This window comes from Synchiropus splendidus, chromosome 11 (assembly GCF_027744825.2).
Source record: "Synchiropus splendidus isolate RoL2022-P1 chromosome 11, RoL_Sspl_1.0, whole genome shotgun sequence".
Classification (NCBI taxonomy): domain Eukaryota; kingdom Metazoa; phylum Chordata; class Actinopteri; order Syngnathiformes; family Callionymidae; genus Synchiropus; species Synchiropus splendidus.
In genome coordinates, this window is record NC_071344.1 from 18,472,153 (window position 1) to 18,490,662 (window position 18,510).

Consider the following 18,510-nt stretch of genomic DNA (forward strand, 5'->3'; position numbering starts at 1 on the left):
TTAGTTCTGCTCAAATATTTGGGTCTGCTGTGTTGTTGTTCTGTCAACAGCTGCAAAGATGGCACTAGATAGGAGCCGAAATAAATTCAATACTGGCTTCATTATGAGGTTCCTCACTAAAGACCCTCTTCAGTTACTGGCTCAAATGCTAACTGTTAGCCATTAGCTTCTCCAGTGAGAGTTCTGTGATGCTGAAGTTTCTTTTTTAACTCACAATTTCAGAGCACATTCCGCAACAAAGCCGAAGCTAGCGATGCTACCGATAGCTTCTTAGCACCTTCCTCACCTGTGGAGTCGCGACTGGGTCGGCAGTCGGGAGTGTGAGAACAAAGCGGAGTGCAACTGCGCGACAACTACTCTGGAGACGGCCTCAGATGATGTTTTGGAAAGAAGCATGTGGGATCGCACCTGTGTTGAGGGCTACACAATGTTGAGGCTGTGTGTGTGTGAGTGCAGGTCTCTCTCTGGGCCTCGCCTCTGAGGGCATATTTGTCCTCGCCCCTTAATCAGACGAATGAAAGCTCCACATTCTCTTCGGAGCAGGGAATTCAGGGATGGCATATTTACCAAACACACCCACGCCAGAGTGACCTGGAGACTTCACAGTGTGTGTGCGTGCGATAGACTGTTGGTGTGTGTTCATGTCAAGGTAGGTTAAACTCCACCTGCGTGATGTGCTTCACTGAAATGTTCTTTTTTCTCTTCAGACGCCTTTCATAACACATAAAAGCGCACACTCGTGAACTCGCTTGCTCACACACACACACTCAGGTCGGAGGAGCGCTGTCGAGCGGGTGAACATCTGTCGCTGCATTTCTCAGGGTGATAAAACGGAGCAACAACAAATAATCTGCTCGTAAATCTGCGTCAGCGCGCAGAGAGGAAGTGAGGCGGCGATGGACCACCACATTTGTCTTCTCAGGGACCACTTTGTTTTGAGAACACGCCTGTTGTTTGACGGTGCAGTGAGGTGGCGTGTGTGTGTGCATGAGTAGTAATATTCTGGTGCGGACATTTCAGCTGGTTCTCATATGTTTTTGAGGATTCAAACTTCAATATAACTTCGGCTTCAGTGTGGTTCAGAGTCCTGGTTCAGGTGAGCCATGTGTTTTGGGTGGTTGGGTTTAGAGGGAGAGGCTGGGGAAAGGGTGATGGCAATGAGAGGTCCTCACAAGGATAGACAATGTGTGTGTGTGAACAGCTAACTTCTAAAGTTTTAGATTGGTGTGGAGCAGCTCAGTAAAGCCTTGAGTCTTTGCAAGATGACGAGTCCAACATGCCAGACGACTCATGGACTCAAATCTTGGAGTCCCACACATCTAAATGAGTCCTTGTGATACAAGCAGCAAGTGTTGCTCGGGTGAAATAACACAGACCACACAAGGCCAGGGGACGGGAAGTGATGTCGCCGTATATGCAGCCTGATTCCAGATGTCAAACAACAGCAGAGCCAGGACTCCAATATACATTTCTGACCTTTCACTTGGACTCATAAAACCTGACATGAAACTGACGCTGAGTGAGCTCAGTACCCGAGGTCACTGTTTAGGTGCCCCCCATCCAGCCCTTGGCTCAGCCAAACTCTGTTGCCGGTCGGCTCGCCAAGTCAAATACAAGAGTGTGACTTCAGCTGAGTGTCAAAGGCAGAACAATCCAACAACAATCGTGTTAAAACTCGCACATGGTTTACGAGTGAGACAGAAAGAAACAGAGAGAGAGAGAGCATCAGTTCTTCCACCACTCCTCCTTGCTCCATCTGTACGAGTTCAACCACCGTCCGTCCACAGTTCCACCATCAGACCGTGACTATGACGGCTCGCCCATCCATCATCACCATCTGGAGTCATTCATGCTCCCACTGTTTCTAAACTCCTCCACCCATCCTTCTCTTTCACCATCCGTCCTCTCCACTGTCCAGTCACTCGCAGCCTAACGGGAGGTTCGTTCCTACAACATCGAGAGCTTTCTCACCTCAGCTCCCGAATATTTCTCAGTCCGAGTCACCAGGTCGTCCACCGACACGTCACAGGCCACAGGCATCTTCCGGAACTGGAGACAGAAGATTTCGCGTCGAGTCGGAGGGTCGGGAAGTGGAACGTAGACGATACGGTCAAGGCGACCCGGACGCATCAGAGCCTGGGGGAACAAAACAGAGCTCATTTGGTTTTTGAAGAACTGAAGAATAAAAGTTTTTGTTTTGTTGGCGCAAAAATAAATCACAGAAGAAGAACTCAAACCATTCGAACAGAAAGAAACAGTTTTGTTCTAGAAAACGTAAAATACTGTATTTAAAACAAGAAAAACAAATTTTGTTTGCCGTAAATAGAAAGTAATTTAAGTAACTGAAGAGAAATGAATGTCAAAATAGTTTTCCTCATTTTTAATAATACATAGCAGAAACAGATCAATAGATAAGTGAACACACAACTTTAATTACTGTTGTTTATCTTGGTATTTTCACTACAAAAACACAAACATAATGAACATCATAAGTAAAAATAGAAATGTAATAATAATAAAAAATACATTTTAATAGGATCATTTTTACATGCACATTACCTCACTACAAAACTTATAATTTTGCATTCAGCTGTTTGGCACATGCTATTCTTTATTATTATAAATAATAATTATATATAAAAATGTTTTCTTTTTCAAGAAAAATATTTTTGGCGTATTTTTTTTTCGTCAACGTTTTTTCTGCACTAGGTGGAACTTCACTCTCCACATTCAGTCGTCAGACCTTGCACATTGATGCTAGTGATGCTAACAGCTAGCCCTCAGCTGCAGGAAGAAACTGCTGAGAAGGACATTTAGACAGTCCTTTACAGAAACCCAGAACTCTGGAAAACGTGATCCGAGGGACAGAAAACTGTGAGAAGAAGAAGGCCCTAGTCAGTCGGGCAGATCAAAACAGGGAGATAAAAAAAACTCTTCCTCTCCGTGGCGATAACAACACTCATCATTCCAGCCCGGCTGCAGCAGCCATCTCCCCCTCATGACAGACCACTTCCTCTCCGCGAGGCCGCCACCTCCCTGCACTCTCAGGAACGCCGGGAATCTCTCAGCATTCCAGGGCACCTTCACTCTGACCTGCTGTGTTTACAGTCGGACGCCCACGCGGCTCTCCGAGTGATATTCTTAGAAGGCCAGGAAACACCACCTGCAGCCTCAGACGTCCTCAGAGCAGGGTGGGAAAGACCTCACCGCTGCTCTCAAGACTTGTTGTTTAGGGCATCTGTTGGCCCAGACGTTCCACTGAAGTAACACATGAACAGAACCAATGTCCAGAACGGGCCACTTCAGACCTTCACCGGTGCTGAATCTGCCCCTATTCTGTCTCCGTGGTGACATCAGAACAGGACCAAACAACCCGACTCTCCTACTCTTGCTAGGAGCAGGCGGACCATGACTTTACGGTGACTGCACGAGTGGCCACACTGCTGACTGAACCAGAGAGTGATGTCACAAGCAAGCGACGTGTTCTCCAGGTCAGATTCATTCCCAAGTTTCATCTGTTTGGGTCCAGACATGCGTTGTACCATGTGACCTGGTGAGTGAGACTTGGTCCAGGACACTGGAGCCACGGCCGTCTGGCTTTGTGTAAACCTCTGTCACACTCTTCTCGTATATTTAGACGACACTCGCGTCACTCTCGCTGTCGGAGACACGGCAGAGTCGGTTCCCCGCCCGAAGGCGTTCGCTGCCGTGTGTTTTCCCAACCGGTCGGCCCACAATCCGCGGAGGCCTCGGTGAGTCACTCGGAAGACGGGACATCCTGGACTTATGCAATCGCACGCAACACACAGCACCTCGACAGGAACTACACAACAGGTTTGCAGCTCGGGCTGTGGGAAACCCGAGTCCTCGCTGCAGCTGCATAGCAAACTAAGCTAGCTTCAAGTCTTTACATTTTTCAGCTACAAGGTATTCCAGGTACGCACTGATGAGAGGCGCCTACTGCACGAAGCTAGCGTCGACCATTCCATGCCGGAAAAATGAAGAAATCAAAAGTAGCATTGTGTTAACTTTTACTTAAATAAAGTAGTAAATATTCAAATAAAAAACATTGTTTTCTATATAATAATAATAATAATAATACATAAATATTTGATTTTGAATCCAATTTCATACAAACATTTTTGTATACATATAAAAAAGCATGATACAAATAAAAATAACAAAAATGTCTTTAAAAAAATTGTGTTCCTTCCCATGTCAATTATATTCTACATGTCTTTAAGAATAAAGTTATGCTTAAAAGAGTAATAAAGTTTTAACGTCAGTAAAATAAGTGTCACCTTTTCCAACACCACCGGCCTTTAAAACACTAGCAGCTTTTTCAAACCTGACCAGTGTATGTTGGCTCACTACTTGACCCAGGAAAACCCGGACCTAGCAGCTATCTGACCATGGATTATGACTGGAGCGGTCCATCACCTCACGTCACCTCTCTGACTCCCACGCATGTAACCGTCGCAGATTTAAACGTGCAACTGCACCTCGCTGCTGCGAGCTGGAGCTGTGGATGACACCGGACCTGCTTCCTGTCAGGCTGGGTCTTGATGTGGGAATGGATCAGTGGGGCCCAGGGGGAGGGGTAAGTTGGCAACGGGACAAAAACATGAGAGGCTTTCACTCTGGATTCTGCCCCGGAGTCAAACTCACATCCGGCAGACGAGGCCACCGTGTCCAAGCAGCCCAGCTCTGCTGCAGTTAACCCCCTGCTGCCCGAGACCTGGACCTGGTCTGGGAACACAGCACGACTGGAGAACAAGAGAGGAGAGGAAAGAAACAGGGACGGATTGATTTCCTAAGCACAACTAGTCGTGTGTAGGGTGGTCAAGGTCACACGGAGATCAGGTTCTGATTCAGAAGGAAGGAGGAGCACACCTACGGTTCAACTGACATGATGTATGAAGGGGTGAGAGCAGGAGAAGACAGCTGTGGTGAGGAGTTGTTTGAAACTACCACTGAGGCCTCCACTCACCAGCCCCAGCAGTCGTGGAGCAGCCGACCATGCTGCTAGCGGCTAGCATGACAGCACCGTGACGCTGAGGCCACAACCAAATGAACGCATTCCAGTCTGGATCGCTCTCCAGTCTCCGGCGACACAACGCAGTGTTTGTTTTCGGCCACAGATGGCTCATTATCTGTGTTTGACGACATCTTCTTGGCGTGTGCATCCGCTCGCTAATTGCTCGGCGTTTGATTCATTTTAATAGCTCAGCGCTTCAATGCGTCCTTTCAATCGGCCGCATGATTGAATGGTTCCGTTCACTCACAGGCGCCCGAGAAGCCGGTCGGAGGGCGGCGGCATGTGCTGACTACGCCATCAGTTGGGAGTGGAACACACACACACACACACACACACACACACACACACACACACACACACACACACACACACACAGACAGACAGACACACCCCCCCCCCTCTCCACTTCCTCCCAGAGACAGACTGCAGGTGCCAGGTCCACCTCGGGGTCCCCGCCGGGCTCTCGTTAGGCCCGGTGCCATTCAGGCGGCTACAAACACGCAACCCAGAGGGCTTTGTTCCACAGAGCACTCTGGTCGTGGTGTCGGGGTGGACTGGAGGAGAGCGGGCGCCGACCCGATTCTGCTTGACAGGATGTGACAGCGATATTTGGTGACACTCGCTTTCGTCACTGTTTTTGGGGATTTTTTTCCCTTTTCTTTCTGGCCTCCTTTAAGAGCACTTGAGTCAGGATGTTAAAAAAGACAGGAAAGTCGTCCACCTTTTTCTTTTCCAGAGTCACTGGGTCAAATTATGGTCCGATCACCATGCAGCTGTGTCTGCACCTGCGTTTGTACTTAGCTCATTCTCGCTGGTTAAACACTTTCGTTCTCCTCTGCAGACTGTTTCTAGTTTTCTATCAGGCTTCTATCAGGTATTCTCGTCCAAGCAGAAGCTCAGATTTTGAGGATTTTTTTCCAAACCCAACTTCATGTAAATTTATGCAAATCTACTTGGCAATGTTTGTTCTAAGGTTCCTCTTTGACATCTGTGTCTCAAAGTTTTACTTCATATTTGGTTGGTCAATTTTCAGGACAAAAGGTTTGGGGGACGTCAACCATTTTTAGAGGACGTGGGGCTGGAGACAAACAATCTATTTTGGGTCACACTTCCCTCCAACTTCTGCAGTCTAGGAGGCCCAGTTACATCTAATAGAACAGACTGGGTGTTTGTGGCGTTTGGCTCAGCGCTGCCCCTCTGGTCAAACAGTGAAGTGCACGAATGCCGACACATCCTCCTGCTGTCTGACCGTCTGCAGGAAAAATCATCTCTCTGACAAACAAAAAGGTTTCGACCGAACCTTTGGAGACGCCACAGTCACAAGTCTGGTTTGAGTGGAAAACGTCTCCTGAGTCGATTAAGTAAAGTGTTTCCTTCAACACTCCTGGAATCCACTTATCAGCTCGCAGATCTCCCCAAACGATACCAGCTCTCTCCCGATGTAATCTACAACACGCAGCAATTAGCCAGCAAGCGCGGCAGGTAGCCACGCAGGGAGGAGATGGCAGGAGAGAAAACTCCCCACCCAGCACGCGGTGTCAGGTGTCGCCACAGACAAGGTCGGCGCTCTCTCGGTCTCGCCTCAAAGCCCGGGCCCTGTAACCGGATCTGAATCCGGCACGGCGACAAAACCTGTTTTCTGTCACAGCAGAGGCTCGCTAGGTTTACAACGCCATTGTGTGTCCGAAAACTCGATCCGAAGAGTCTCATCTGGGTTAAACTCTCAATCCCACCGCCTCCTGGGGCAACGGGTTCTATTTTAAAAACACTCGTTTGTGTGAACTCTGCAACACACGACTGTGAGGACGCGTGAGAAGCATCTTTGCTCAGGAATTCTAGCACAGAGGTCGGACATATTTGAAAATATGGAGCTGGAAAAGGACTCCATGACTTCCAGGTTAGGTGACAAAGACAAAACTACTGACAAGTTACCCTTCCTCTCCCGCAGCCTCAGCTGTCACAGCAGACGACCATCTCAGTTGGAAATGTGTTGTGAGTCTACATCATCCGGGCCCCTCAGGAGCCTCGGCGGGACAAACACCCGCTCTGTTCTGCACAACTAGAGGAAGAGGAAGTGCCAGATGACGACTTCCTGTTCAGAAGTGTCCAATTATCTGCTCAGAAGGAGGAAGGGATTTCACAAGCGCTGATTTTGGTATTGAAAATGAGGAGACACACACACATATGTGCATCTCTCGGTCTCTCTCTCACACTTCTCCAAGCACAACAGAAAAAGGGATTTCCAAATTTCCCAGCCAAATCTCCATCTCTGTTGTTGTGCTGCCGAGCCAAGTTTACACTTGGCATGTTAGTGATTGTGCTCCCTACCAAACAGCACAGTAATCCCTTCCAGCTGCCTCCCTCACTCACCCCTTCCCTCCTGCCTCCCCCTCAGAGTAACTGTAGCCTGGGCTCTGGCGGGTCGTCCCGTTGACAGCAGCGATCCTTTTATGCATCGAAAACACGGTGTTGCCTTTCAGGTGGAGGGACGACGGAAGGGGAGGCGGGACCTGGGGGGGGGTCAAGGACGCTCCTCGAAAGGGACTTGAAAACCGTGATCATCATCTCTTCACATGAAAACAGGTGAGGGGGGAGGAGAAAAGAGGAGGAGGGAGACAAACAACAACAGCACAAAGGGGTGAGTAATTTAGACAGGAAACGGGAGAAGCAAGGACGGCTCTGGGGGCATTCAGACAGAGGGCTGGACAGGGCGGCGGAGGAGCGGGGCCGACACCTGAGCCGCCTGAATGGGAATTAGATCGTCTGTTAACACAAGGCTCGGCCCAGATCCCGCCCGCAGATTGACATGAATAGGCCAGTTCCTGTTCCAATCTGCCGCGCTGGCACAAAGTGTAGCCCGGACAACCAGCTGTTCCGCCAAACCTTGCATCCCTCCGCATGGGGGAGCAACAGGTGGGGCCGAGAGGCGATGCAGAGGGAGAGACCACACTCTTCCACCAGTATCTCCATCTGCAACCTTTGTGTTACCATGGAGACGAGTGTGAGAGAGGGCAAGTGGGGTGGGGCGTGTTAGGAGCCGTCCTTCCTTAAGAAAGACAGCCACGTCTTCTATTGGCACAGTCAGTGTGGGGTGTCCCTCAGGGATCAGGTACCGGTTCCCTGCCTTTCTCTGTCTTGCAGCAAAACAATTCAAGAAACTGGAATCGTGAGCACAGTAATCCAGATTAGGACACGCCTAGTGATGCAAATTCAGCTTCATTTAAACGACCATCTCAGTGGACGAGGTAGAACAACAGGAACGAAAAACCAAGTTCAGAACCTCAATGAGCCAAGTGGCCCTCCAGAAAAAGTCAATTTAGTGGGGGAACAGCAGCCGGTGGGTAATGCTGAATCAGGACCAAGACCAACACCGGGTCCCTTAGTAGTGGGACCAAATCCATCATGACGCAGATGCTGCTGTGGCCAGGACGGTTTTGTTTGAATTCTGAAGAAACCAGTTGAACGGGTCAGAACCTTGAGGACTTCCTGGCGGGCGACTAAGCAGTCTGCTACTGTTGCGACTCCAGGTCGTCACTGACTCAGACACTTCCACAGCCTCCAGCAGCAACTTTCCTGTCGGCCACGGGTTCTCTCTCTCGCGCTCTAAAAACAAAGGTTTGAGCACGACGGCGTGCTCCATGAGGTGTGAGGATCAAACTCTCCCCGCAGAACCATAAAGTCTTATTTACAACGTCCCGAACAACTTTATAGATTCCCTGAGAGGTGAACGGGAGGCCGGCGCTCTAAATCACAGCTGCCACTTTTTCAATTACGCTTTAAAAGTGGCGACTTAACAACAGGAGGGAACAAATCTGCTCGTTAAAGCCGCCAAACTTTGCCAAAGTCGGCCTTGGTTGTGAGATATCTGGGCACGAGTGGACTGGGGAGGGTGTTGGACGTGTTCCCGCTGCAGCACTGAGTGCCAGCCGCTACGTCTGCCAGGTTGAGCCCACGGTTCTGTCGACAACTGCCTGAGTCACCACCTCTTTATCAAGAGCTCGCTCGTTACCTCGTGGCCTCCAGCGCGGCAACCGCCAGCTCCAATTAACATGCGCGCCTCATGAGCCATGACCTTATGGGGGCACTTTCTGTTCTGTAAAGGGCCACTTCAGGGAAGATTTTGGGAACCAAAAAAGTCTGTTTTGGACGCAGCAACCTAAAGACCTACACCTAGTTCTATGGTGGACATCAGGAAGACTGCGCTGTGACTCCACCAGCACTTGTTCGGACATCACGAGCTTCTCATTTCAACCACAAGTTGTAGCACTCTGGTCAAGTTCTCGTGCAGCTTCCAGCACTGAAGTCTATGATGTTCCTGAACCAGAGCAGGAAGATTATCTCAGCGTCAGGTCTTCAGGTCCTGGGTTACACCTGGTTTTATGCTCACCGGTTCCTCAGGTACAGTCGACCAGGTAGCGATCCTTGAAGAGGCCTCTGTAGGGACCAGAACCCATCACACACACTCTACAGACCGACAACTAGACTTCCCACTGACTTGCGTCTGCGACATCCACTGTGACCTCCTGACTTCAACTCCAACTTCACCTTTTCCATTCAATGCACCCAGCCAGGTGAGCCTCACTCCCTCTCAGCTGGTGGAACGGAGGTTGTCCTGTGGCGCCTTTGCTGGCGGAGCCTCTATAATTCGTACGCACTTCACAACGCATTAACGCTCGCCGTAAATCCTGCAACTAGCTCCGCCCCCACACTTCCTGAGAGCCTTGGCTGCAGCTGATGCTAACAGATGATCCTTCTGCTGTAATCATGGCGCTGAATCCCGGTTCCTGACTGGGTTGGGAGGGACATCTGCCCAGAGAACAACTGACCCGGTCGACGAACCCGGACGTCCACCGCAGCGTCCGGCGTGACAGGCGGCGACTAACCGCTGCTCCGACTTCCTCAGGAGGGGAAGCTGCTTTATTGTGTTCCACCGAGATAATTGCTGATCCTCAAATGAAAGGGTTTTCTCAGGAGTGGGGTAATTACTAGATACGCAGCGAGGGTCTGTGGAGGGGGAGGGATGGGTGTGTGTGTGTGTGTGGAGGTGTGGGGGGCATGACAGGCAGGTATTAAAATTCTAAGGGTGGGGCAGGAAGGAAGTGGAGAGAGGGATGTGTTGAGACAGAGGACGAGGGAGGCCTGCCGAGAGACCGAGAGGGTTGTTGGAATACGGTGTGTCCAAGTCACATCTGCAGCCGGGAAGTTCATGCAGTCCTCACCGACCTCCTCGGACCGAACCACTGATCTCCTTTTAGAAACTTCTGAGCGATTCCCTCAGACGGCACAAATTACAACCTGCACTTCCTCCTCGGCGTGTTGAGGAACGCCTCCGGGCAACAATGCGGAGATAGGAAACCAGAGTGATCTTGTAACGGCACACCTCAAACACCGCTGGCACCAACTCACAGCGACCCGCTCAGGTAAATACACGCAGACGGGAGCAAGTAATTGCGGGGTTCAGCTGTTCAAAGTTTGTCGAAAATAGATAAAGAAGTGTGGAAGTTGACATGGCAGCGGCGGCGGCCGACAACAAACACATGAAAGGATGACTCCAGGATGTGTTTGGCTTCTCCTGTCGCTCAAACAGGTCCAGACTCTCAGGAGATCACGGCACTTTTTGCACGGTAACACCGAAAAATAACTCCCATTTTCTGCAACAAATAGCCTATGTCATCTGGTCGGGTTGAGGGGGCAGCAGCTGACATTCAGAGTCCCAGTAAAATAAGATTATATCAGTGGGAAACAAAAAAAACAACAACTGGGAGAGCCACCATAAAAACTGTGAAAATATGAAAAAACTAAGTATCCCCGAATAACTACAATAATGAAAATATTCAGTACAAAATCTGTAAAATAATAAATAAATGGTACATATTTCTTATTATACAGTGAAAAAAAATCAAAAATGATTTGAATGTTAGAATAAAAGAAGCACAGATACATTAAAACAACAAAAGTACAGACGTGGTGAGAGTAATGGCAGAAATTATTAATAAATATTTATAGCAAAATTCTTCCAGAGTATTATCTTTCTTTAGGTATCTGAACTCCAATTGAAGATATTTCTTTTTCTTTTAAAGAACAATAAAATATATTGGATAATGAATAACTATGCATGAAGCAAATACAACTAAAGCAAACAAATGAAATGAACAGTGACGGGCCCTGAAGTGGTTCTGGGCCGGCAGTGCTGGCAGCTTTTTGTCTGATCCTTTAACATGCCATCCGGTATCATGTGCATGCTCCCCACACCCCCCATCACCCGGCCCCCCGTGGCCCCTGACTCAGGAGGCGCCCACAGAGGCCCCGGCGCCCGTCAAAGACCCGCTGTCGCAGGAGAAAGGTGTGCACTTGGCTTGTTATGCGACACGGAGGGGAGACGCGCCACAGGAAGGTGAGGGGGGGAACAGGGGAGTTCAAGGTGCAACAATGGCCCTTCTTAAGGCGGGAGGGGCCCATCAGTTAAGTGTTTTCCTGCAATTTGAGAAAGTGGAATCCAGTCAAATTGGTGTCCTCTCCAGATTCTGACCAGAGGGGGAGGGAGACGGGGAGGGTGTGGGGGGGCTTAATTGATACTTCCCGGCTCTTCCGAATGAGCAGTGAAACCCTCAAAAGTGCTGAACAGCAACATTCTGGGTCAGACTGGCTGTCTCTATGGCGACGGCCTGAGGGGGGGGAAGTGGCGGGGCGAGATTGGATGTTAGAAATGGATCTGGACTGACGGGTCAGCACCGCCAGCCGTACGACAGGCAGCGGTCGCAAGGCCACTGGACTGAAGCGCCGCCTTGGCGTGGAGATCCCATCCCAGGGGCCAAAGGTCACATCTCTCCTGGTCATAATGGTGGCCACATCCGACCTGACAGGAAGTGAGTCCCTGAGACTCCACTCCACCTTGGAACCGACGACTTAATAGAGCCCGACTGACAGGATTCACATCCCTCACATGGGCGAAGGCCCAGTACCAAGTCAGACCGAGTCCTAGCTTTAACCTCGTCCACACACAGCAGCAGCTCGCCACAATAAAAGCCTCTTATGATGGCAAAAGATCAAAACATACTTGATGCACTCTTATTCCAAAAAACAGGAACAAGTGCTTGATAGATAACAATGATGAAGCTGATCGTCCCTGACCTGGTTGGACTCTTCAGTGACCGCTCTGGGTTGCTCTGTGTCCGACGAGCCAGAGTCACTCGAGCGAGTCACTCAGAGGACGCTGCAGATGAAGACGGATGAGTTTCAGGAAGTGGATCTCTGAAGTGTCGCTGGCTCTCTTTTTCAGTCCAGTCAGCAACGCCCTGCCAGCCGGGACATCCGTCCTGACTTCACGGGCGGGGAGGATTACTTTACAGTCAGTGACCTTGAGTACACAACGTGAAACACGAAACCGCCCACTCGTCTATTTCTGTGTTTGTCTGACAGGAAGCAGCCAGGAATCGAAGCGGGCCAGAAAACATGTCGGTTAATGAAGCTGGGAGTGGAAGCGTGTGGGGGAGGGAAACTCATTTTTATTTTCCAGTTTCACATTGTGACATCTGTAATCTGATGTCCATTACTGAAATCACTTATCGTTGATTTCTGTCCACAATAACTTTGTTTTCTGTGAGAAATATGAATCTAAAAATGTAACCTTAATGTGCATCTTACGATCAATTATATTTTCTAAAGTGGCTTTCCTCAAAAACCCTTTTACAGCAAATGACCACCTGACCTCACACACACCATGAGGGACAGAGGAGCAACTCAAAATGCACAACATCAAACATGAAAACGGAGGAAAGCCGAGGGTGCAGTGGCTAAGGTTGGAGGGAACGCCTGGAGTGCCGCGATGACTCAGCGCAGGTGATTCCCTCTGGCACGGAAACCTCCGAGTCTAAAGATAGAAAAACTGGTCGAGTCACAGACTTGGTTGACTGGCAGCACCTCTGTAAGTGACAATAGCAGGACCTGACAAACCCAACACTGACTTGGAGGTGAACCAACTGGTGACACGAAGCTCAAAGGGAGGCTGACAACTATGACATCAGTGGTGACGACTGTGCGACAACCACGTCAGACACAACACTGACAAAGGCGACGTTGATGGTGTTGACGGCAACACTGCGACAACTATGATGATGAGGAGGATGAAGATGAGGGTTATATTGAGGACAGGGAGGAAGATGAGCATGAGGAAAATGAAGATGATGACGATAGTGTTTGATAACCAGAAGGAGACAACATGAAGGTTCGAACAAGTCAACATGGATGGAGGCCAAACACTGGAGCGCCAGCTTCGTTCCTTGTGATTCCAGACACGGCTGAGCCGGGTCGAACTCTCAGATGAGGGTCTCCACTCTAGTGTACTCATCTCATCTGCATTCACGTCCTGTGACCCGGGTTTGGCAGGAGGTGGAGCTGCCGTACGAACTCACGGGTCACGTCTGCACAACAGTTTCTGCGTCTCTGCCCGAACCAGCGTGAGGAACTCAGCGGAGAGAGAGAGATCAATCGAACCTTTGTCTCCCACCCCGGCGTGTCCCGCCTCGCCCCCGCCACACATCTTCCTGCCCGCCCGTGTTTTCGGCTGGTCGTGCCCGAGCGCAAGGTGAGCAGCACAAAAGAACACCTGGCAAACACGGATGTGCTCGCTCGTCTCATTGTCACAGGCCCCCCTCCGCCCCCCCCTTCTTTCAGAGCGCAGCCAGCAAGAATGGCAAACAAGCTTTTGAGAGGGAGGAAGAGGAGGAGGTGCGCCTTCATCCAGTCCCCTCCCTCCCCCCGCTCGCCTTTCACACGCCAGGAAGTTCTATTGAGAGCAGGAGCTGCATGTACATGTTCTGTCAGCCGCAGACTCGGGAACGACAACACGACGACTTCACTGCACTCTGATTTCCCGACCCGCTCTTGAAACAAGTCGTGTCTCACGCACTCTTGGTCTGAGCTGGAGTTGAAGGACAGTGGCATTCTGAGGCTGCTTCAAAAGTGTGTCTCAGCAAGACTCTCACAAGGACTCATTTCCAACCGTGAGACTCTTGGACTGCATCATTCAGGCTTATAAAACAGCCCATAAATATATGACTCCACTGCAGCTGTGGGACTCGAAATCCAATTGAGTGAGGAGACAAGCATCTGTGACTCACAGGTTCATGAACAGAGAGCGCGGGTCCGTGCACAAACGTCTGTGGAACATAACGTCCATGAACACATTTCGGGAGACATGTGTTGGAATCCGTCACACTGATGACCCGCGAGGCATCTGCAGACGTGTAACAGCCTCCACGACAAACCCGGAGCTTAGCTGAGCTTTAGCCGCGCCGCTACACAAGTATGTAGGTCTCAACTTCTCACTCACCACCTTCGATGAGAAGATCTCCTCGTCAAACTACTCACGAGCGGCCCGGCTGGATCTGCCCCGACTTCAGTCCTACAGACCGAACAGAGTCATGATCGCATGCACAAGATTTCCCGGGTTCATTTTTGAGTCTTTCAGGATGCAGAAACATGATACCACAATACAAATCCCTCTCTCTCTCTCTCTCTCACTCACATCCAAAACACATGGCTAACTTCAACCAGGACACGGAAGCAAACTGAAACTACTTTCACTGAGGTTTAAACCCTCTTAACCTTGAGAGGACAGGCCAAAATGTCCCCATAAGAAGGAGGTTTGTCAAGACATGGTACTCACAAGTATGGCAAAACATGCCCACACACACACACACAGCAAATGTAGTAAAAGTTGGGACAATTCCAGCCGGCAAGAGATCCTCTGTGCCAAAAACTTCCTGTTTACACAGGAAGCAAACGGCCACTTGGGGAAAAAAAAGGTAGGCAAACACACGACGCCCTGAAGATGGGATGTGTGTGTGTGTGTGTGTTTGAGTGTGTTACAGGAAGAGTGTGACAGTTTTACTGCGCAGTCAAGTATTTATAACCTACAACCTTTTTTAGAGCCCCAAACCCGAGTCACAGCTCTTCTCCTGGGCCCCTCTGCGCTGTAGCTCTGCAATATTTTAGCTCCAGTAAATCTCTCAGAGAGCGAGTGTGTGTGTGTGTGCGGGTGTGTGTCCGACTATGACAACAGATGAGTCTTAAGAGCAGCTATTTGCCTGTCAAACTTAATCTGGGCTGGCGGTTGGGCTGGAGGTGGCTCGCTAACGTCCAAGGAGAAAAGTGGCACATGCCATAAATAGCCGCAGTTTCACAGCTCGCGACTCTTTGGCTAGTTTTTGCCGAGGAAATGACTATTTATGTAGCAAACACCACAATGTGTAATTTGGGTGATCTGGTTTCAAGCCGCGTGTCGCTGCAATTCAGATAATATAACGCTGGCACGGCTGGATCCTGCAGCTGCATGGTGTCAGTGAGGGCTAAGCGGCTAGCATGGCGGCCGCACGCTCGTCGCAGCCACATGACCACAACAATATCACTGCAACCTCAAACTCCCCAAGGTCACAGACACATGAGGCTGAAATTAGAAGCCCAGGCTTCCAGGAGAGACTCAAAGTGGAAGTAGTGAGAAGCAGTGTGTTAAGACAAGAGTGAAATAAATATTGTTTTCACTTGTTTTAAATATCAGTCAATACAGATTACTTTCGACCTATTCAAGGCTTCAGGTCACTGCATGTGAGGTGAGGGGTGAAGTCAGGGTCAGGTTGGGTCGGGGTCAGTGGGTGAAGCAGACCAGGATCTTATTTCCCAACAAACATCCACAGGCAGGTCAGAACCGACCCACCACCCGGCTGCCTGTTGAACCTCCTCTTCCAGATATCTAAGTAGCAGATTTGAGGTTTTCCTCCCAATTTCCCAGAGCGAGGTAACAAATGACTTCTGGTCTGTGATGCGCGGCGGTCAAACTGGAGCAACTACTTTTCCAGTTATCGTTCGCATCTTGCTGCTTCTCAGAGGAACCGCTGGCGGTAAGTCATCCAGCCGACAGCCATATGGAATACTGCTCTGCTCCGGGACGGGAGGGGGGCGTCACGGGGGCCTCTTTCTGCACCACTTTTTTCTGAGTCCTAATCAAATCAACTTCCTCTCTAACTGTACTTGGCCCGAGCGTCTCTAATTTGTAGCTATCGAGTAACTTGTTTATCCAACGGTCGGCGGCGTGTTCGGGCGCTCCAGGTCGGTAATTTCACCTCACGGTGACGGTTTCAGGGAATCAGTGTTCCAGGAGCTGCAGAACTGATCCGCCAGCTGAAATGACTGTAATACTACGTTGGGGGGGTTGGGGGGGGGGACTCGATCAAAATGACCCCGTCGAAGCGGAAGAACAGACGGCTCCAAAAAATGGATGGAATGTCGCCTCGGAGGGAAACTGCGGCACGCAAATGAGAGAAGTTTGGTTTTGGGGAAGATTAGAGATGGAAGGAAAGTTTGACTCCAGCAAGGGAGAAGAGACCCACGAGCCACAGATCTGGGGGATTCAGGCCCTCAGGGTGCAGACCACATCCAACACCGATTCTGGGGCGACCAATGTTCCTGTTGCCGACTCAAAGAGGCAAAACATAACTCCGATGGAATCAGTTGGACTCTTCAGTGACCGCTCTAGGTTGCTCTGAATGCAGACCAGGTTTAACTGTGGCGGGTCAGACGAGTCAAGAGGACTTGTAGTGTGTGTGAAGAGTTCAAGAAGTTTTCCTCTCATTTCAGCTCTTCAAGCTCGTACCAGTTCCCGTCTCATGTTTCTTCTGCTCATAAACTTCTGACTCTGCTGTTGCTCACATGCGAGTTCACAGGAGTCATGTGGCGCTGCACGTCAAGCTAAGAGCTCCCCGAGTTGGCCGCGCTCGCACGCCGAGCCGATGTCACCTGTAAATCACTCCTCACCAAACGCCAGCACACATTCCAGCTCAATCCGAGGGAGGAGCAGCTGAAGCAAACCAGGAGATGCTCGCGGCCTCTCCCGCCGCGCTCCACAAACACGACAAACCAGATTTGCACACACCAGAACAAAGAATGTTCTCGCAGCATCAATCACAGCAGACAAAAATAGACGTGTGACTCGCTTCGTAAAACTCTGTGATTATGTTGTTAAAAGCGTCCGCACAAATGTCGGGAGGAAATTAAGCGACAAATATGTGCTGGAATTGTTCGTAAACTAATTAAGTTTTGTGTGCGATCTTGATTTCTTGTCCCGAGGCGTCGGCAGTGACGGTCGGCTGCAGTCAATCACGCCACCCAGGTGAAGACAACGCTGTCAAACCACAACAGCACTCACAGGAACGGATTTGGCTTTGCACTATTTTTTTTTTTTTTCAAATAGCAGGCACATTTTTAGGAAGGAAGAGTATGTTGATCTAAATGAAGAAAAATAGCAGTCACAGCCTTCACAAAAAATCGTATTCAATGGAAAGATGTTTGAGTATCCCAGCTGCCAGGCGAGATGGTTTGTTAAAGAGAGTACCGTCAGTGCAACTGGCTCACTGAGGATGCTAACCCTGCAGCGGGCTAAATCCACACTGACACCAGAGAAATCATCCGCTCACCGCACCTAAACATCTGCATGTATGTTATGATCAGAGAAATGTGAATCAGAAAGAAACAGGTTTCTTAAATGTATCCATTCGTATGACAACGTTATCAAGCTAAGCGTACACGCCATGCTTGCGCATACCCTGGAGCCACAGAGTTCTTCTGTCAAGTCTCCGTTCTTGAGCCGTAATCTCACCACTGCGCCTCACGACAGCACAAAGTACTGCTGTTGTGTCTCTGGACGACGGACCGTGATTTACTGTACGACTGCAGCAGAGCGGGGTCTCGGAGCTCATATCTAATTGGAGCCCCCCTCCTGCAGCCCACTCCCCACCTTCCCCCTCCGTGGTGTTTATCCACTAATTGGGCCACTTCCTGAGACAGAGGCCAAACAGGGAAGCGAGGAATGCATGGCAAAAGGCCACTCAGACAAGCTAGCGTCAGGGTTAGAGGGGGGCGCTGATGGGGGTGCGGAGGGGGAGACACATCAGACAAAAGCACGCAGACAGATGTGTGCATTAATCTCTCCCTGTCTATGACATAACAGCACAAGACCCTCGAGTGTCCCGGCAGCTCCGGAAGGAACGTGCTGTTATCGTCGGAACGTGTGCATCAGTCTGCGACGGTACCGGGAGGGTTGTTTCTTTATCCCAGCTGACCATCTATGCAACGGGTCCCGTTTGAAGTGGGGCCCTTTGAAGTGAGCCTACAGGGTCTATTGGTGTTTTCCTGGGGTTACAAGTTGAGCCCCACAGCATTTACAGCTCCGCAGGGCAGCTAAGGGTTACCAGATGAGGATCCCTGAAACTCTGGGATGAAGCAACAACGCTTGGAAGGTGACTGAAACAGGCCAATTTCATCTCTGCTGTCAGGCCTTTAATGCCACTGAAATGACAACACATTGCACAGTAACTACAAGGTCACCAGCATTGGCGGACCAAAAGTTTGTCTGTCTGGACTCACTGAGAGACAAGGAGACCCAGGACACTGGGCATCATATTAACGCTTTAAATTCC

The 18,510-nt window shown here is 49.9% G+C and overlaps 1 protein-coding gene across 1 annotated transcript in view; it reads right to left on the reverse strand.

The window, feature by feature from the left end:
- spata5 (spermatogenesis associated 5) overlaps positions 1 to 18,510 on the reverse strand; it is a 59,885-nt gene that overhangs the window by 5,014 nt on the left and 36,361 nt on the right. The window contains exon 16 of the mRNA XM_053878612.1: positions 1,972 to 2,136. Within this exon, the coding sequence (XP_053734587.1) occupies positions 1,972 to 2,136 (165 nt within the window). The remainder of the gene's footprint in view (positions 1 to 1,971; positions 2,137 to 18,510) is intronic.